This window comes from Eubalaena glacialis, chromosome 19 (assembly GCF_028564815.1).
Source record: "Eubalaena glacialis isolate mEubGla1 chromosome 19, mEubGla1.1.hap2.+ XY, whole genome shotgun sequence".
Lineage (NCBI taxonomy): Eukaryota > Metazoa > Chordata > Mammalia > Artiodactyla > Balaenidae > Eubalaena > Eubalaena glacialis.
Window position 1 is genome coordinate 38,019,946 of NC_083734.1, and position 20,361 is coordinate 38,040,306.

Sequence of the window (20,361 nt, forward strand, 5' to 3'; positions counted from 1 at the left end):
GGGGTGGGGTTCAAGGGAGGAGATGTGGATTGGAGGTGAAAGGGAAAGTTCTCAGGCTGCTGGAAGATCAACTTCTTCTCCCTGTCCCGGAAGAGGGAAAGAAGAGACCAAACCCAGGAGGGGGAGAGAGGCCAAGGAAGGATTCCCTGGGTCTGGGTGTGAGAGACTGACACCAACCACCAGCCCACCCACCCAACCCCACCCCACCCCAGGGATTCAGTTTTGGGAGATTCCAATCTTTAAGTTATTGAAGATGGTGGTGGAAGAGGAGTTTGAAGTGCCCGAGACATCTTGGCTATTCCAGACACTTCAGCTCCTACCCCAGCTGCCTCACACCTGATTTAGCACCCCCCAGGGTCTACTCTAGTCCCCTTGTTTCTGGGATGGCCTCGGCTTTGGGCAGCTGCCTGTAAGAAAGCACAGAGTCTGGAGGAGCTTCCAGACCCTACAGCCCTCTCCTCAGTCTGTGCCCGCCCCCCCCCCCAAGGGGCTGGGCTCTTTCTCTGCATTTCTGTCTCTATTTGTTTTTCTCTCTTCTCTTTTCCCTTCCCTTCCTTTCCTTTCCCTTTCTCTCTCTCTCTCCGCCTTTTCTAACCTTCTCTGTGGTCTCTGTCCCTTTCTCACAGTCCCTTTGTCTTCTCACACTCTGCTTCTCTCTTTGTCTTAAGTGAATTTGAATTGTGCCTTGCTAAGGACTTAGGAGTGTCTCCAGAAGTCACTTCTGGCCTCACTTATTAGGCTGCCCCTCTGGGCAGTGTGGAGCCCTTGGCCTCAGAGCCCTGTCCTTTTGGCGGGGGGGTGGGGAACCCATCATTCTGCCGTGGAGACATCTTCTTCTACAAAGAAGGGGGCAAAGTGAGTGGTTTCCTTTCCACTTTCCTTCTCACTTAACTCTGGTTTTGTGAGTGTGTTTGTGTACCCATCCAAGTTGTGGGATGTCTTCTGCCAGGACAGCCTCCCTGCCCCTCTGAGTGGCCTTTGTCTCCATTCTCCCTGTCATCCTTTCCTTGGCCTCTGCCTTGACTTCCCCCCTCAGAAAGGGATCCTGCTGCTTGTTCTCTCTCTGGGCCCTCTCTTTTTACTTCAACCTCTCTCTCCTGATCTTTCTATCTAACTCCTCTGCTCATTAAAGCATTAGCAGCCCAGTTTCTTAAAGGCACAGGGATAAACACTATAATTATATAGAGAAAGTGGACACCAGCAGCGTCTGGGGAGAAGACAGAGTCAACAGCTTTCCTAAAGCCCCTTCCATCAAATACATTCTACCCCATCTCCTGCACAGCAAAAAAGCAAATGGGGTGCGTGTGTGTGCAGAACTGGTAAGAAGCAGGGTGCTTCGTAGCTAAATGAACCAAATGCATATATTTTAAAAAAACAACAAACTTGCTGATTTGAAGGGTAGGCCTATATGCCTGGATGGAGGGCATCAGGCCTCACATAGGGAGATTTAGCAAGGGGCCAGCGATTGACTAAAAGATAATGGTGGAGAGGGATGGTCTCTCTGCTTTTGTCTCCTGGGCAGAGTCTGCGTGTGAGTTGGGGAAAGGGAAGAGGAGGGGGTATCCCGAGGGCCAGAAGAGACAAAGACCTGAACGGGGCTGAGAGAATGGAGAGGAAAAGCGGGGGGACCAGGCCTCCACGTCACAGGCAGAGGCAGCAGGAGGAGGGGAGATGGAGAAGGGGGGAGGAGTTGGAATCACAGGGGCAGGGGCCTGTGAGATTGGCTCCCAGCTCTCCCCACTGGCTCTGGCCTGTCCCAAGGAGCACATCCTTCAGCCTTCTCCTGCTATTCCCCATCCTCCAGAACAGGTTGAATTCAGAAGCTACTAACACCCACCATTCCACCCTTCATGTCCCTTTTCCTCTCCAAGGAAGAGTTAATCCTTTCCCCCTCTCTCCAGCATTCTAAGACTTTGGCTTAAATTCTGGAGCACTGGATTGGGGGTGAACTCACCCTCTCCACATTTACCCCCCTTCACTTTCCAGGTGAGGGAGAAGGAAATCCTTGCTTCGCACACTGAGTGTGTGTGGTATTCTTCAACACCCAAGGATGGGGGGCCTGAAGGGTATGGAGCCCGCTATCCCTCAGGTCTCTCTGCTGCCTCCTCCGGCCCTTCCCACCCGCCCCATGATCTCCAGCCCTGTCAAAGCTGCCCCTGAATCCAGACTCTCCCCAGGCCCTTTTAGTGAGGCCAGGTAATGTCCCCACCCATCCCAGCCTAGGGTCTTGGCCTTTTCCTCCTCTTTCTCCCTAAACCCTTTTCAACCCAGACTACCAAATTAGGAGGCCTCACCTACCACCCACCCTAAAAGCTGCCTGTTAACAAGAAGAGGGCTCAGCGCCCACTTGGAGGAGAGCATGGGAGTGAGCTCCTGGACGCCAGCACTGGGGCCTAAGCCGCCACTCCAGGACGCAGCTGATGCTATGAATAATTAACACCTGGGCACAGCATCTCTAATTTTCCTGCTCAAAGGTTTACACTAGCAGGCAGAGTTAAGTATCACAGATAATAGTGGCTATAAAGTCAGTTGGCCAGCCTCCAGCCAGGGAAGGAGAAGCTAGCAGCCCCGACTGAACTTGGCAAAGGCTCTGTCCCTCATCCATAACAACTTCGGGGCGCAGCGTATAATATCCCCAAAAGCCGCCTCTGGCTTTGCTCTCTACCAGCAGACCCTTCCCTAATGGGGAGGTACTCAGATCTCCACATGAAATCAGAGGGGAAAGTTACCAGCTCTCCCCTTCCCAATCTGTACCCCATTTGCTCCCTTTTTGGATGGGGGTTTAGTGAGGGGAACACACCCCATGTCCTGAAACACTCTCCAACTTTCTGAGACCACCTGATTCCTGGAACATTTCTTTTCTAGAACAGCTTAGAGAACTTTTCCCTCCTTTAGCCCCAGACACATATAGTCCCTCACTGCTGAGGAAACTTTCTTTGTTTCAGGAGGTCGAAGGAAGGCTACTGGGGTGTGAATCCACTTCCTTGTTTTGTTAGACAGGAGGGTGGGGAGCCAAAGCTTTCAGCTTCCCTCCTTGCCCTTCAGCCTCTGCCTCCATTGTCTCCCCCAGTTTGGGTAGCTCCTTCCCCACCCTCAGCTCCCTGTCATATATTCAATACATCAGTCCTATAGGTTAAGCTTTAATACTATAACTGAATCTCTCCAGCCCCCTCCAGTTGCAAAGGACCTCTACTTGGTCCCCGTCAGCTACAAAAATCTTTGCCTTCAACTTCAGTAATTTTTTCCCCTGCCTCCACCTCTCTTGCCCCCAGGTTCCTTCTGCCTTCAGAGTTGGGTTCTTTACCCCCAGCCGGCGTCAGAGCAGCCAAACTCCTGGAGGGGAACCGCTGAAAAATGAAGCTCTGTCTGCTGCTGCAGGAATGTTGGCTCTATCAGGCTCACAAACATAATTTTTATATTAGGTTGTGGTCTTTGACTGGGTTTACATGCCAATGAGGCATTTCTGGTTTACCAAATTTATACAGATCTCACCTTAACTGATAATCACAGATGCTGCAATTTAAGACCTCCAGCTATAGAGCTTTCATATTAACTGCTGATATATTACTGAAAATCGTCTAAAATAACCAACTTCTGGGAGCAGAGCAGAGAGAGAGGAAGTGCCTCCGAGAGTGACTCTTTCCCGGCCACAGAAATAGCCCAGGTTCCACATCATTTTCTGTGAGAAATGATTTATCGAAGACATGGCCATAAACAACACAACTCACTCACAAACACACGCAGATGCGCGCACACACACACACACACACACACACACAATGGCTGGCATGCCGGCCGAGAAGCTGACACCCATATTGCTATAAATCAAGAAAAAGGTTGGAGGAGAGGGAGAGGGAGAGAGATAGAGAAGAGGAATATTCCTAAAATCTCTATGCAATGCCTCAATGTGTATAAACACACAGAGGACCGTGTGAAGAGAAATGGCAGGAAATGAAGATGGCTATTTGTCACATTTTACGACAATAACATTAATAACAAACAATAAATTTACATGGACATATAAGACGCGGTAGGTAGTGAGAAATCCCTTCTACTTACAATACCCCAGCCCGCGGTGTGGCTCCGGCTGCGGGGCTGTTTTATTGCTGCCTCCCTCTCTTTTTCTCTCTCTCTCCCTCTCTCTCCCCCTCTCTTTTTTTTCTCGGGGTACAGGCTTGTTTTTCAAAGGACAGTTGAATTGCACGTCAGAAACAGGGAGACCAAGCCTGCGATTTTCCTGACGAATACATATCTATTCTGCAACCTCGGCATTAATTATTTAATGAATCACGTGACCAGGAGGGGGAAGGGGGTCTTTCGATTTCAGGCTCAAAGGACCACTATGACCTTCCCCTTCAGGAGGAGAAATTTTCCTGCAAAATAGGTTCCCCCCAACCCACAAATGGAATAGTAGCTAGTTCTCTCTCCCACATTCACATCTGTATCTGCTGTATCTACAGTCCCTAACCAGCCCCCCCCAGAACACACACTTACCCACAGCCCACCTCTCCTCTCTCCCTTCTCCTCCTGCTTCTGCTTAGTTCGTGGAGGTGCAGAAGTAGTCTGCAGGGGCTTCTGGGGGGTGGGGTGGGATGGGCGCAGAGTCCTTCTCCAAGACCCTGCATTTCTCAGCAACCAGTTCCTCTCTCTGCATCCCCCAACTCTATTCTCTCCCTCACTCCTAGGGTATTTTAGTGGGACCCACTCCCCCTCTTCCTTAAATAACCAACAAAATTTCTAAAGAGATCAGCTTCAAAAGAAGCATTTCATAAGTCCAGATTGTATATGTATAAAGAATGGGGCTTCTGGCTTTAATTCTCTTTTTAAAAAGATCTTTTGTGGTACCTTTTGAAAGGGCAGAAAAGGGACAGGGTGAAGAGATGACTTGGGAGCTTCCAGAGTTGAAAGTAACCACAAGGGGGACTTGTTTTCGTTGTGTTGTTACTATTATAGGGAACCAAATTCTACTGACTGACTGAGAATACGCTCTAGAGACAAAAGACCTGGACTAAGTTTCCTACACAAAAGAAGTGGACACTCAGTCTCTCTGTACCTATGTCACATCCTGTCTCAGCCCTTCCCCACCCCCCAACACACCAGTGAAGACAGCTGGAGATTTGAACTGGAGGGGAGGAGAGGGAAAGGGAAGAAAGAGGCTTTGAAGTTGGCCTGACAGCCCCGTCCCCATTTCCCAGGTGTTAGTACCCCTTGCTTCCAAGCAGCAGACAATGGAGACAGATCAATAGGAAAAAGATGGGGGGATTGCATATTAAAGTGTTAAACACTGGTGATGATAGGAGAAATCCAGTCCCTTGGCCTAGAGAGAGAAATGTACCCAGACTTCTTCATCTCAGATATGAACAAAACAAAACAAAACAAAACAAAATATCCCCCCAAACCTTCACATACAGCTTGGCGCCAGAAGGAGCAGACCAGTTACGACCAGAATCCCAGAACCGGAGTATTTGGCCACGGTGTGGGATGGGGTTGCAAAGGGAAGCAGGGAAGACATTCCTGAAGGAGCCCCTCGCCCACACTCCCAGCCTTATCTTCAGCAGCTCTGGGGCAGCCGCAGCGGCCGGTGGACTGGGAAGAACAGATGCGTTTTGGGGAGGGGGGCATGGGGCCGAGGGGCCGCCAGCGGTTTGTTTGGAGGGGTCTGAACCAAAAGCGACTGGATGGGGAGAAGGTTGAGGACCCAGGTGCCCTAACCACCCCCGAAGAAACCGCCACTGCCGGGTGGTGTCCGGTCCAGCGGTAGCGGCAGCGCAGCCCCTGCCTCGGGCACTGGGCCGGCCTGGTCCCCTCGGAATCCCTCTCCCAACCCTCGGGTGGGGCGCCGGCGGGCCTGGGCTCTGTAGGGGGGTGGTCGGCTTTGATTGTGCACATACAAAACGCAGGCTGGTATTGAATTCAGCCCCGCGCCCGGCTCCAATGAGGGCAACTCCCTGCATGGTCCTGGCCAGAAATCCATTAAAACTGGTCCCCCAAAGAAAAGCAGTCCACTAAAGTCTAAAAGAAAAATACTAGGGCGTGGGGAGTGAGGGGGTGGGGGAGAGAAAAGAGGAGAGAGAATATGCTGGAGCATGGGAAGACAGCAATCTCTGAAACGGAGAAATTATTTTTAAGGACGAGCAAAAGAAAAGCCAGTGACACGAAGGCACGCCGGGCAGGTTCTATTAAAATGCCCACACTCTTCGGATCCTGGGAATGTCCATGTTCAAATAAACAAGCGCCTGGGCGTGAGCAGAGTGCTTTCTTGCTGCCGATAAAGCGAACGTTTATACTGTGAGAAAGGCGAGATTGATTTACGAATCTGAACGCGCCTGTTTTATGGCCGATCACAAATCCGTCAGCGCTCAACTCACGCTGGGAAACTTCCCAACTCCGCTTTCCAACCAGACCCCCCTCCCGGGCCGCCGCTTCCCAGGGAGACCCACCACGGGCGCTGGGGCTGCCCCGGTGGCGACAGGCTCTGGCAGGACCCGGCAGCCCTACTCTGCCAAGACCGGTGCAAGTAGGAGCGAGGGTGGTGAGGGCCCAGAGCTGGAGGAAGAGAGGTCCAAAGATTCGGAGGATAGAGGTGGCCGCTAGAATTGTAGATGGTGAGCCCAAGGGACTGGGGAGCCTGCCTGCAGCACTCAGCTCTGCAGAGGTTGGGGTCTGGGAGTGAGGGAGGGGGAAGGTCCCTCAGTTCCCACCTGTGGGGCTGAAACCCTCAAAGGAACCCCAACCTTCTCTTTCCATTGTTTCCCTCCTCTTTCCCTTTGGTGGACCTCTAATCCTCACATTGCAGAAAGCAGGTTGTAAAGACTCAGGGGACTAGATCTTTATCACCTGGACCTATAGAGGGCTCACAACTGGTTATCTGCCCTTATGAGTTATGGGTGCACATTGCCCCAAATATTTTCATCCCAGGAGCAGTCCAGCTTGCCTTTCTGCTCGCTCCCTTTTCTTACCAAGGCCTCCAGCCCCTGCATTTATTAAACCTCCCAGGGACAAAGGAGAGGATACCAACCAACGCCAGTTATTTCTTGCCTGAGACAGTCCCCAAGACATAGGAGAAAATTTACAAAATGCAAACCAACACCCCACATACGTCCCAGCAAGTTTCTTTCTCTCCTAGTCTTAACTCAAGGGAACACTTCCTTCTTCCCAGCTGGAGTCTGTCTGTGTGTCTGTCTGTCTCTCTCTTTGTCTCTATCCCCTCCTAGGAGGATGGCTGCTGGTGTAGATTTTTAAGATACAGCAAGTAGAATATAGATTTGAAAAGGCTCTGTGTTCAGAGTTCACTTCTTAGCAAATCCTCCACACATCTCTTGAAAGTTGCTGGAAACTTTGGTTAACGTGGCACAGCTGTCCCTGGCAATGGTCAGAACAGCCTGCACTGACCCTTCTCCCATCTCTCTTGCTCCTCTGGTGGGGAGGTACTCTGTGGGCTCTGTGAATAGCTGGGGTGGGATTGGGGAGTGGGGAAGGGGGTGAGAGTGATTACAGAAATAGCTTCCTAAACAAAGGGACTTCAGAAAATGGGTTAAGATTTTGTGGATTTGGATAACAGACCTCGAGAGACAGTAACCGCAATGGGGGCCCTCTGTCTCCTTAAGACCCAGGGGTTTGTCCCCCTAGCCCTCTGAAGCCCCTGGACCGCTCATATCTGCCTCCCTTTGTCTTTCTTCCCTCAGCTCCCTCCAACGAAACAGGAAAGAAGGAGGGATGAACTGGACATGGATGGCGGGGTGAGTCTGCCTGAGGGAAGGAGCTCTGCACAGAGAGAGACCAGCACCCTACTTCCCTCCCCCAGCTGAGCTAAAAAAATTTTTTGTTCCTTTTCTCCCCAATGGACAGTAACAGAAAAACAATCCAGAAATGTCAAGATAGCAAAGAAGGGGTTGGGGGGGGCTGGTGGGGGGTGGAGAAGATGGGACATACAACAGCCCAAGGACCCCTCCCTGCGGAGGTGTGACTTTCCCTTCTGGGCAGGAGGCAAGAGCCAACACAATGTCCAGTCTCAGAGAGGTCAAGGGGCTTCCGAGGTCATTTTGTGGTTCTAATACTGAGCTAATCGCCTAGAAAACGTGGCCTCTCCATGAACTCTCTCTCCTGCCAGCCTCCTACTTCCAAAGCCTCAGTGAGCCCCAGGGAAAAAAGGCCAGCACATTCTGGTCTGAGGCAGAGCCCACTGGCTCCCTCACCCTCAGAAGCGGGGCCCCAGAGGGGAGAACAGAGCCCCCAGACCAAGAGAGCAAAAGGAAACCAAACTAAACTCTGAGCCTCCAGGAAGAAGGAAGGGAGCAGAGTGGAAGAAGAGGAAGATTCCGGCATCAACGAACCTTGCCTGTGAACAGAACAGTTTCCTGCTCCAGAGAGTTGCAAATATTTGTCTAGAATCCCAACACAGACACAAAAAGAAAAACCGAAGACATCCACCTATACCCTGCTCTGAGGTTGGGGCATTCCATCCAAAAATTGCATTCCATTTTTTCCAGGAGGTGGCAGTGACAACTGCTCACCGGTCAACAGACCTGTGGGACACCAGCCCCCAGTGTAGACAAGCAGAGTCACGGAACCCACGGGCCGCATGTGCACCTCGCCTCGCTGCACACACACACACACACACACACACATGCTGGGGCTCCCAAGGCCCTCCTGCATTTTCTAAAACCAGAAAGCACTTCTGAGCTGCCTCATAAACAACCTTTTCTGGGGTTTTTCTGGTGCCTAACACCTCAGTCCCAATCAATTCAAACACTCTCCAGGTGTCAGTCCCTGACCCAAGCATCTGTCATCGTAAAAGGCATCAAACCTGACCAACCGTCCACCATAAAAACCCCGCAAAGATAGTTGAAAAAGAAAAAGAAGGAGGCGAGAGAGTGTTTCTTCTTTCCCTAGTAAAAAGAGCTCATAAAACGATTAAAAAAAAAAAGCCAGCCCAGGCGGGGGCTTTGTTACCTTTGAGCCTCTCGCCTCCTCTCGCCTGAACTCTGCGGATCCCATTCATGACGAACGGCTTCTTCCAAACTGAGAGAAAAAAGTTTTCAGCTTTATGGTTCCAAATTTTTTCCCCCTTGCAGATCCGGGAGTGGCGGCTAACACTTTTTTCCCCCAACAGCCGGTCTGCGGAGATTTGCTGTTGAATAATAACAAAGGAGAGAGGATACGTATTTAAAGAAAAGAAGTGATTAATGGTTTTCTGTATAATTCTCACATTTTTCTTAGCTCTTGTCTACACAGAATGGCTGTGAACTTTAAGCTCCATAGAAATCTTTTTTATTCTATTCATACCTTCCTAAGAGCAGCTTTGATTTGGTTCTATAGAGACATTGGGGGGGGCATATGCTTTTTAAGAACTATTTTCCCCTCTAGAAGGGAAGGGCCGCCGCATCCCTTGGCAGCTAAACATCACACCGCGATTCCACCGAAAACAAAGCTCGCCACTTTCAACCTCCAGGTCCAGGCGATTTGCTACCAGTATCCCCGCAGCACTGAAACGAGCGGTTCAAACGCCCCTTCCCGCGCGGTGGATCCCGGCCGGCCCGGTCTCTCCCGGGCCCTACCCAGCCTCAGACGCCCGGGAGCTGCACACCGGAAGAATGCAAAAGAAATAACAGTAAAACGCGCTGGTGGAATTGGTTATTTTTATTTTCTGAAGGGAGATGGAACCGAAAAACGACTTTTAAATGCATCTGCTCTCCCAAGCCCTGAGCTTTTGGGAGGCGGGATGGCTGTACCCGGAGCCACCACCGGACCAGAGCCCCGAGGCCGGAGCCCCCAGACCTTAGAACCTCTCTTGGGCTCAGCCCCAAAGCAGCCCAAGCCTGACAGAGCTTCTGAGGGTCACCTGCACCCCTCCCTTCCCCCACTCCATTCTAGGGGTGACTGGGACCTCAGAGACAGAAAGCTATTTGGTCCCCAGTCATACTTTCGATACTTTCTATGAGAAAGAAAATGAAAATTAATACAGGAGCAGGGCTTCACAAAAGAGGCCATTTGTCTTCTTGATTATCTATTTGCTTGTCAGAGTTTGAGCTATGGCACCGGCTAGCTCCTTTGTAATATAAAAATACTCTGAAAACCTGCAAACACCCAGAAACATCTGTGCAAAAAATTAGACTCATTAAAGCCTTAAACACCTCAGAGGAAAACGATACCTTCTTACGCGGGAGGAAAGAGGCCGGCAGCTCAGAATCCTCTCTCGGAACTTTAATAAGCAAAGAGCCGTCTGTCTAGAAGGAGACAGCTTTAACCGCATTTTATTTGCTTATGACAAATAAATCACTATATGAAAGCCTTTGTCATACATAAGCCTCTTGTGTTCTACAATGAAACATTTTCCCCTCATTAGGGATTGGAGTCAGCCCTCCCAGTCCTTTCAATCCATTTTTGGACTAGACGGGAAAAATTAAAAGCCCCAAACAAAACACACCCACCCCAAAAGGAAAACAAACCAGCCACCACAATTTGGAGTCCTCTGAGATACAAATTCCCATCGGATCCTTTGAAAAAATTCCTCAACCACATAAATGTGCGGTCGAATGGACTGCGGTGCCTAAAATATACTCTGGGAGGCATTTATCTGCATCTTCACATCAAGGTTTCAACAAAAACACGCCGTGCTGGTCACAAGAAACCAAACATTTATTTCTATTGTCACTCTGTACAGGACACACATTTTCACGCCAACAAAGGGTTCTAGACTCAGGCAGCCCCAGAACTAAGAAGAGTCCTGGTTTGGAATGTCAGAAAGAGCACAGGAGAGAGGACGCACATGACATAAAATAATTAATAATAATAATAATAATAATCAATGCAACAATGATGAACTATGGGAGAGGTCTCTGTAACCTCATCTCCCAGGTGGGAAGGGCATTTTATTTCCTAGTTTCACATTCACTTTCAGTCTGGAACAGGCCTCCACTGTACAACTCCAGATTGGCCAGAGGGTTGTGCCCAGCTCCCACAACGCAACTGGCCCCTCACCCCGCCACTGGCCCCTCACCCCGCCAGACACGGCTTGACCTTCCAGAGGAAGGCCCTCCTGGTCTCTGGGTCCTCTCTTTCTCTTGGACTCAATTTCCCTGCCCTGCTCCTGCGTAAGCCGAGGCACGCATCCCCCCACCCGCCTCCACTTGTCTCCTTCCTGTGGTCCCTACCCCAGCCCCGCAGTGGAAGGGGGTGAGCGGCCAGCGTCCCCATGAACGGGCACGGAGGGGGAGAGAGGTTGTGTGCGTGTGTTTGTTACCGTGGCCAAAACACTGCGCTATTTGGCAGTCAGAGGATGCTTTCGCTGGGTTTCAGGAATGGGGGACAAAGAAAAAAAATCCAGACTGTCTTCCAGCAGCGGCAGCAGCAGAGGCGGCGGCGGCGGCGGCGGCGGCCAAGCCGGGCCTCATTTGTTAGCGGGGTGTCGAGGTAATGGTCGCCACCGAGGCCCGTCCTCTCCTCGGCAGAGTAAACAAGACAGATGGGCCTGGGCCTGGCGTGATTAAAGAAGAAACGTGGATCCATCTTCACCAAAGCTGAAAATGAGGAGTGCAACCTCCTCCTATTTCTTTCTTTTTCTTTCTTCCTTCTTTTTTTTAAGGAAGAAAGCAAGAGACTTGAACCTTGCTTCTGGGGGGCCTCGCCCGCCTCCCTATTGTCATTTCTATAAATAAAGCTTCCCCTCCCCCCTCCTCCGCATTTATTCGTGTAAATAGACAAAGTGGGGGAGGGCAGGTAGGCTTTTTCGGACCCAGGCCTCAGGGTCCCCTCCCGCGTCTCCCCCAACCGCCCCCCCCGCGCTCGCAACCCACCCCCGCCCCGAGGTTCGCGGCTCCCACGTGGGGGACACTAGAGCGCGGGGGGGCCTCCGTTGGGCCGGCCAGGGGGCCCTCCGGCTGCGCCTGCGGTGCCACCCGAGCGGATCTTGGTGTTGGGCAACTTGTGGTCTTTTTTCCACTTCATTCGCCGGTTCTGGAACCAAATCTTAATCTGGCGTTCAGAGAGGCAGAGCGCGTGGGCGATCTCCACTCTCCGGCGCCGCGTCAGGTAGCGGTTGTAGTGAAATTCTTTCTCCAGCTCCAAGACCTGCTGGCGAGTGTAGGCGGTCCGAGAGCGCTTGGGCTCCCCGCCGGCGTAATTGGGGTTTACTGGACACACACAAAGAGAGGGAGAAAGAGAAAGTTTTATTGCCCCGAAAGGGAGGAGGGAGAGCCCTTTCTTCCAGCTAACACAGTGTCTCCCTCCCTCCCTCTCCTGCCACCTCTTCTTCCTCCAGAGGGGGTGGGGATGAAAGAGAAAGCGGGACCCCAGGAAGAGAAAGAGACCTCTAAGTTTTGGAGGATTGTGTGGTCACGACGTTGTTGTTTGGGTGTCTGGGGGGAGTGAGGAATCTTCACAAGGTTTTAATCGCTCCTCTCTCCCCGCACGCACGTGGCCTGGGGCCCGGGATGGGAGAATGAGGGGTGAAAGAGGGAGGGGGCTTCATTAAACCTTTCTTCTGTTAGTTCCCACCCTCTCTGCTCAGATTCCAAGCAGTGCCTGCCCCCAGTAAAAACTTTTGCCCACTTCTCAAGCCAAGGAGCCAGACTAGAGGAAAGAAAGGAAAAAAAATAAAAAATACAGGGAGTTGACTCAACTCTCAGCTTAAATACAGATTACCTCCTCCCCCTTCTCCTCCCCCCCTTACACCCCTCCCCAATTTCCAATTTCACTGAGACTGCATCTCCCTGGCGAAAAAGTCGCTGGTGAGAATGGCAAAGAGGATGGGGAACCGACTTCAAAGGTGCGGGGCCCACCAGGCCATAAAAATTTATGGGGGATGTAATTATGTGGCTCTGAAAACAGGCGACCGTAAATCTCCGGCAATGGCGAGTTTATAGCGGGGACAATTGGCTTCCCCTAGCTCCCCCCCCCCCCCATGCCTCGAGGTCCCTTTGGTGTAAAGCGCCGGGGGTGGGAGGGGGAAGGGGTGCCCACGCACTCACCCGTGCTCACGTGAACTTTGCGCATCCAGGGGTAGACGACGGGCTCTTTGCACGCGGAGTGGGACGGGCTGGGGTGCAGGGGGTTCTGAGCGCAGGGAGGCGGCGGGGGGCTGCTGCTGACCGCCTCGCAGCGCTGGCCGGGCTCCGGGAGGAGGGCCCCAGAGGGCGGTGGAGCGGGAGCCCGAGGGGACAGCCCGGGCGGTGGCGGGGGCGGCGGGGGCGGTGGCGGAGGCGGCGGGGGCCCAGGGTCCCGGCAGGCCGCGTAACGCTGCACGGTGCACGCGGAGCGCCGCCCGAAGCCCGCCTCCGGCTGGAAGCTGCTCTCTCGCCTCTGGCCGCCGGCGTAGTACCCCGGCGAGTGGTCGCTGGGTAGGTAATCGCTCTGTGAATATTCCTCGCACGGAGGGAACTTGGGGTCGACATAGTTTGAGTTGATCAAAAAAGAACTCATAGCCATTAATTTCTGGGAATTGTCCACAAAATATACTAAAATTTATTCCGACCCCTGACTCGTTTTCCTGTTTCCGAAAGCCCTCCTACTTACTGTCAAGTGAACAAAGTTAGGGGCCCACGTGATCCTCGGAGCCAATGGCCGCCCCGCCTGCGATTCCCGGATAAGGAAATCTGCTCACCCGGACCCTACTCCAGCCAAAGAGGTTTATTTCCCCTTCTTCTCTTCCCCCCCCCTCCCCACCCAACACTAGGATTTACATAGGGCTCCTGCGGGGCGACCGCCTCCTCGCTTCTCCTCACCAGGATCGGGGAGAGGGAGGGAGGGAGATGGGGAGGGAGGGAGATGGAGAGCGAGTGAGCAGGTTGCCACCCGAGGGCCTGTTGGGGCGCTGGGCGGAGCGCAATCCCTGGATCCCCTCAGAAGCTGGGGCTCCGGGTGTGGCCCCTCCTGTCCTGCCTCACCTCCCCCAGGCCTTCCTTAGGGCCCCAGCCCCTCCTCACGACGTGGCGAGGGGGAGCCCCTGCACCCGGCGTCTGTGCGGGGGAGTTAAGTGAGGGGCGGACTAGGGGCTCCGCCTGAGAGGGGAACCCACACGGGGGAGAGGCACTGAGCGTGGGCCTTTTCTCTGCAGCCGCACGGGGAGGGGTAGGGAGTGAGAGAGGAGTCATCGGAGCAACCAGGCGGGTGCACGGAGGGACTTGTCAGAGATGAATGGAACCGCGGGCGGATCGATAGGAAATTCATGCACTAATTCGGGGAGACCTCGCCTTCCAAATCGCATTTAGCTGCGCTATTAGTTTGGCTGTGTCAGTCAGTCCGTCTGTTTCCCTCTCCTATCCACTCCTCCCCTTACCCCACGCGGCCCAAGCCGGGAGAAACGACTTGGTTTCCCACACTAAACATGAGCACTGGAGTAAAAAACCTCCAACTTTTGAGAGCACGTTGAATAGAAATTTGCTAATTCCAGAAGCACCGGAGCAACGCTAACCGCGGCGTCCAGATGTTGTAATTGCCGCTAATGCGGCCGCCTGCGCAGCGAGCAGAAATCTCACATCCTTGTGATGCTGAGGATAGGAGACAGGGGTGATCCCCACACAATAACACCCCTTGGTAATCGTGTGTTTCCAGGGCATCTTATTCTGAACCCAAACGGAAAGGCGACCTCTGCATCCGTTTGAAAAGCAAATTTCCTTTGCCTTCGCACACTGAAGACAAGTCATTTTTACCGGATTTTCAGTGAAGCCTCCCTAAGCCCAAAATAGGGATAGGTGGGCTGGAGGGAGAGGATAAAATAAAAACATCAGCAACAATATTAACCTTTTAAGAGAAGTGAAAAAGGACCAAGCCTCCCAAGGGCAGGCAGGGGGAGATTTCAGGTAGACGATTCCTGCATCTCTAAGCAGTTGAGGGAGAAAAAGAAAGAGAAAGGAGAAGGAAGGAGTCTTCGTGTGGTCAGTCACCGGATGGTCCTCATTTAGGAAAAAAAAAATGAGCGGAGTGTTTATGTCAACTACATATTCCCCTAGATACGAATTTGTGACCACAAAATTCCTTACACAAATTCGGATCTACAGGGTATATACAGAAGACAGATAGATCTTCTTGGCCCAGAAATTTTCCAGTTCTCCTACTTTCCACGCGTCCTTCGTTTGGGGTGTGGTTTGAGTGCTTCGATTTTATTTCGTTTTGTTCAAGTTTTGAGGTCTGGGAGCAGGAAAAGTCACTGCGGGTCCATTCCTGGGATTACAAGGTTTTCAACTCTCTTCCTCTTCTATTAGAGAGAAATAGAAGCTGCCGGTCCCGCAAAGGGACGCGAACCTTGGGGCCGCTGCGCAACTCGGCGGCGCATGAATTATGAGATGTAAACATTAGCTAAGCACAAAAGGAGGAAGGGTCATCCTGAGGCTGCGGTATAGTCAGAATCAGGCCCTTCTGGGTGCCCTCGCGCCCCTCCCCTCCCCCCAGGACTTTTTTTTTTTTTTAAAAAGAAACAAAACCCCAATCGGCAACTCCGTGCCCCTTGCAGCCTTTAGTTTTCGATCAAACGAATATCTAGATATTTTCCAAGGCGCCTCTCAGCAAAAGGAAGAGGGAGAGGCGGCTGGGTGTGAAGGGGGGGGGGTCATAAAAGTCCTTTTAGAAAAATTCAATGGTAAAAAGAGAAACAGCTGTAAAGAAAAATGCTGGGAGACCAAGCAGATGGGGCCCCGGATATTTAATGATGGGCAATTCCGTTTACAACCTGAGAAAAGATCAAAGGCGTTTCATTTCCGAATGAAGGGCAATGAGGAACCATAAAAGATGCAGCCAGATGATATTCCGGCCCCTCCCAACCTCCCATACCTCCTGGGGCCAGAAAAGGGGGATAATAGGTAAAGTGTGAGGAGGAACCCCATTTCCCCCACCTCCCTAGCTCCGGGCACGCTCTCTCAGTCTAAAATTGCTCATTCAGCCACCTGCTAGGGTTGCTGGCAGTGGGACCAAAATGGGGATCTGGGAAACCTGGGGGATCTGAAATTTCTGAAGGGACTTCCTGAGGCTGCCAGTAACCACTGAGTTTACTAAGCTGGGAGACTGAGGATGGAGCTGAAGGGAACTGCGTCCTAGACTGTGAAAGCTGAGGGCCTTCACAGGGTGAGGAGAAGGGTTCACAGAAGCCTCTTCTGCACCCAGACTCCCCATTCATCTCTCTAGGTCTGAAGAATACTTGCATCCCTAGTGAACAAATCAGAATAATATCAATTTCTTTAACAAGTACATCAACAAAACAAAAAGCAACCCTCTAACCACCATACTCTAAAGGTCTCTGCCCATCCCTAGTCCTGGGACCCTTGCAGGTGGATAGGAGGAGAGTTTCCACCTACCAGCAGCTAAGCCCAGAAACCTTCTGATTTTCTATCCCAAATCTAGATTACCAAGGTTGGCTTCCGGGCCTGATTTCTAACACCAACACTCTCCCAGCCAGGCTGGACTCACCTATATTTGAAAAATCACACACACACACACACACACACACACTAATATTGTAGTTATCTTTGCCAAGAGAGGGTCCAATAAGTAATCTCAGAACCCCATTTAGGCACCCAGGGAGACTGGCACCTGACCCTGGATCCACAGACAAAATGTGTGATAGGACCCCCAACAGCCCACCAGCGTCAAGCAGGGGCTTTTCCAAGTCTTGTCAAGGGCCACTTTAGTGAGGGGCTCCACGACCCTTTCCAGCTGGCCAGGCCCCTCAGCCACCCCATACCTCCTGTCCTTCTCAACTCGCGTCCCTGAAACCCGTCCAACTCGAACGCTTTTCGGAATTTGGGGAGGGCCAATGCGCTGGCCACCGGGGCCTCTCTGCTGCTCTACACTTTCTCAAGAGATGCGGTCCAAGTGCCCCAAGCACCCCAAGAGAGAGGGATGGGAAGCAGAGCCCGCGGGGCTGTGTGTGGCTGATTCTGGGGACAGAGCGCTGCGCGCTGAGAGCCGCCACCTGCCCATCCCACCGAGGCGCCGCAACCCCCACCCCAGCCAGTCCCACCGCGATGGGTGGAGGACTTGGTTTATCAGCGACTTCCAAGACGGGGTTCAGAGCAGGAGGCTGCCTCTCCCTCCACCCCCGAAGAGCACTAACATCAATACGCATAATAATAAGAAAGAACCAAGGCTCCACCCGCGTTCAGAGCCACCTCCCCGGCGCTCCCAGTGGGTCGCTGGCCCGCCGGCCGCCTTTTCCCTGCAGCCACAGGTTGCTGGAGTGACCTCTCGCTGCTCAGTCCCTCCGCCGTCCCAGGCGTGCCCAGCCCGCGTCGCATCGGCTACCTTTTGTCGGCGGGGAGGGAGGGACTGAGCGAGGGAGGGAGACCCTGAGGCCGGGAGGGCGAGCCCCGGCGGCCCGCACCGCCAGCGGCGCGGAGGAGCGCCAGGCCCGGAGGGGCGCGGGCGGGAGTACTCACCGGGCCGCTCCCCGCGCCCTGCAGGCCGCCAACCCGCCCGCGAGTCCGCGCGGCCCCCGACGAGCTCGCTCTCGTCCACTATTGTGTGTTCGGAAAACCGAACCGCGGCGGCGGGCAGAGGAGCTCCGGGCCCCCTTGGTGGCCGGAACAAGCCTTTTTTTTTTTTTTTTTTGTGGTGTGTTTTTGTTTTTGAAGCGCAAGTTTTCGTATTAATCTCATACTTTGGCAGTCTTTGTTAAACAGCTAGGCGCGTCACCAGGCTCTCGAACATTTTAATAATTTTTAGACGCCGTGACCTGCGGTTCACCCCTCTCGGGCCTCCCCTACGAGCAGGCAGTTACTATAATACGCTCGCGCAGTTCGCTCGGTCATATTGAATTTTGCGCAGGTCATTACTTGGGAGAAAAATGACAGAGCAAGGAATTTGATTCAGCTCATCCTCTCCAGCTCTTTTTGCCAGAAACTTCTCTCCCCTTCCCCCAACCCCCACCCCCAAAAAGTCCCATTCGGATAGGACTCAGCCCGGCCCCGCCTCTTCTTTGATATTCCATCATTCCTATATTTTTTGTCAGCTCTCGTTCGGGGGCCAAGAGGGAAAGGGTAGAACTCCACGGGGGTTCCCTTTGCGGCCTGTGATGGAGGCTGGCACCTGGAGAAGTGGAAATGTGGGGATCTGGGTCCCAGAGAGCAGGCCTCAGCCAGAGCCCCCTTCCCTCCTTCCTCCCCTATAAATGGCTGCACTGACAAGGCCTGTATTCCCACCCAACTGCACACTCCATCTGCTTTGTTCTGCCCCTCAATGCCAGAGAGACCCCCATTTCTGCCAAAACTTTAGAGGCTCCAGGGCCCCAGGAATGACCCCTCTACCTCCTGGTGCTGAGATTTGGTTCATAGGCCAGCATGTTTGGGGAAGATAGAATCCTGAGAGAAGGGCTGGACTGCACTGGTCAAAGCTGGGGCACTGGCTTTCAGAAGCTTTAATTCTCCTTTAAAAATCAAACAGTATCCTCCCCATCTGCATTTTTATTTAAAACTATTTCTCATCTGTACAGTAACTCCTTTGCCTACCCCCAGCACCACCACAAGGAGGTTGAGGAGCAAATCAGAGAGGTGGTAAAAATACTCAAGAGATTTTCTTTGCTTTGTCCCTCCAGGATCAGAAATAGGTGACGGGCCAGCAATACATTTCCCCCTTTCTCCAGCCTCCAAGGAACCAGCAGAAGTAGATCAGGTGACTCCCCCTCCACCCAGTTCAAGTCTACGGGGAGTGTCTGCAAGGGGGTATCTCCCTAGTGCCGGGAGGCCGGAAGAGAGCATCCCAAGGTACCCAACTTGGCCTGGGATGGCAGAGGACTCCTCTTTCTCATTCTGAGGCCCCTCCAGCCCAGGACCTTGGGCTGCTCCAGTCTATTCCACAAAACTATCAACTTGCTAACATACTGTCCTGGAATGGAGGGAAAAGAGACTGAGGAGGAACAGAAAGAGATAGATTCTCCAGTTCAGGTTTTGACCTCTACCTCCTCTGGACTCTAGGAATTCCCTGTGGCCTGACTCCCCAGAAAAACTTGCCTGAAGGCCAAGTAGAAATGAGGACCCACACCCAATTGGTTTAATTAAAAAAAATTGGGGTCAAATTGATTTGAAATTTGACATTAAACTGTGGTCTCTTCTGGCCATATTTCAAAACGCATCTTCATAAAAACTCCCAGGTTATCTTTTTTTCTGGCGGGACAAACACCCAGAGAGTACCTCCTACATTAAATGCTTAGAAGAGAATATGATGACATCTCATAATGCAACAAACAGTCACTTAAAGACCCCAAATAAGCATATGCCCTGGTGTTATAATTAGTCTCTCTAAGCATTTTACTTATGAGCTAAGCTTAATGCACGGATTCAAGGTTCATTTCAGGTCGCCAGTTAAAAAGATCTCTGTGAGGCCATTCAGTATTTTTCCTTCTCATTTCCCCTCCCTCCTTGAAATAGGAAGAGAGGGACTCTGGAAGAACATACAAGTGTAGGTTTGGGAGAGAGTGAGAGAATTAACAAGCTAAACTTCTTTCAATATCCAAGTGCTTAAACCCAAGCGATCAGGAAAGAGGGATGGGAGTTTTTAAACTCCCTCCAGTCCTGGCCCATGGTTACTGGACTCCAACTGCCTGGACCCCGTCTGGGGGTAATCCCTGAAAAAACAGGCCTGGCTGGAGGGAGGAGGAGGTGGGGGATCCAGCTGTTTGGCCCCTTTAGGGGAAGCCTGGTGGGGCTGATGTGGGTTGGAGTCAGGTCTTCACCTTGGAAGACTTCTTTGGCCCCACCAAACGTCCTGCAAGGACGTGTGGGTAATTGGATTTTTAAAATGTGTGCGGCTGGGTAGGTTTTAATTAAATTTTATATGGTGACTCAAAGGTTGTCTTTGGGAGAGAAAATTGCGCAGAGGATTGGCCATGCCCAGAGCGCTTTCTTTTGTGCAGCTCCCCACCCCACCAGAGCCAGTCTGGGGAGAAGGGTTTCTTCCTCCCTCAGTTTCTCCTTCCCCAGATATCTGCCTCTCCCCTCTCCAGTTCCGCTCCCGCACTCCCCGAGCCCACAAGTCTTCCTTACCTCGAGCATCCCTTGCTCGCTTTCTTCTGTCTTCACACACACACACACTGCCTCCTCCCCTCTTCCACCCCGCCCCAGCCGCTAGACGCCGCTGCGGCCGGCTCACGCACGCTGTAAACTTTTGACCCTCCAACTTCGCGACCCCTCGGGCAATAACACTGGCCTCACGGCCCAGGGTCTCATTCTGCTGCGCCGGCTGCAGAAACCCAAGCGCAAAACGTCTTCCCTACCCTTCCTCCCCCGCCCCCACTAAGGGCCTTAGGCCTGGAGAAGAGGAGTCAGTCTTTCGATTATTCAATAACTCCTCCTCGGGAAAAGATGCTGACTCCACTTCCGGCTTTTTTCACCACTTCCCGCATTTTCACCGTTCTCTTATGTTTAGATGGCTGGAAGA

General features: G+C 52.4%; 2 protein-coding genes across 5 annotated transcripts in view; both read right to left on the reverse strand.

Moving 5' to 3' along the window:
• HOXB3 (homeobox B3) overlaps positions 1–20,361 on the reverse strand; it is a 53,913-nt gene that overhangs the window by 14,323 nt on the left and 19,229 nt on the right. For all 3 annotated transcript variants that reach the window (XM_061176503.1, XM_061176504.1, XM_061176502.1), the window contains exon 2: positions 8,953–9,130. The gene's annotated coding sequence lies outside the window, so the exon portion shown is untranslated. The remainder of the gene's footprint in view (positions 1–8,952; positions 9,131–20,361) is intronic.
• HOXB4 (homeobox B4) lies at positions 10,618–19,994 on the reverse strand. 2 transcript variants are annotated; one of them, XM_061176510.1, is made up of 3 exons: positions 19,968–19,994; positions 12,969–13,377; positions 10,618–12,131 (listed from the first exon to the last, which is right to left on the reverse strand). In XM_061176510.1, exons 1-3 carry the CDS (start codon positions 19,974–19,976, stop codon positions 11,833–11,835), a joined length of 717 nt encoding a protein of 238 aa, XP_061032493.1. In that variant the 5' UTR covers positions 19,977–19,994; the 3' UTR covers positions 10,618–11,832. The 2 variants fall into 2 exon arrangements, with proteins under 2 accessions (XP_061032493.1, XP_061032492.1); XM_061176509.1 differs by lacking the exon at positions 19,968–19,994 and having other exon boundaries at positions 12,969–13,631.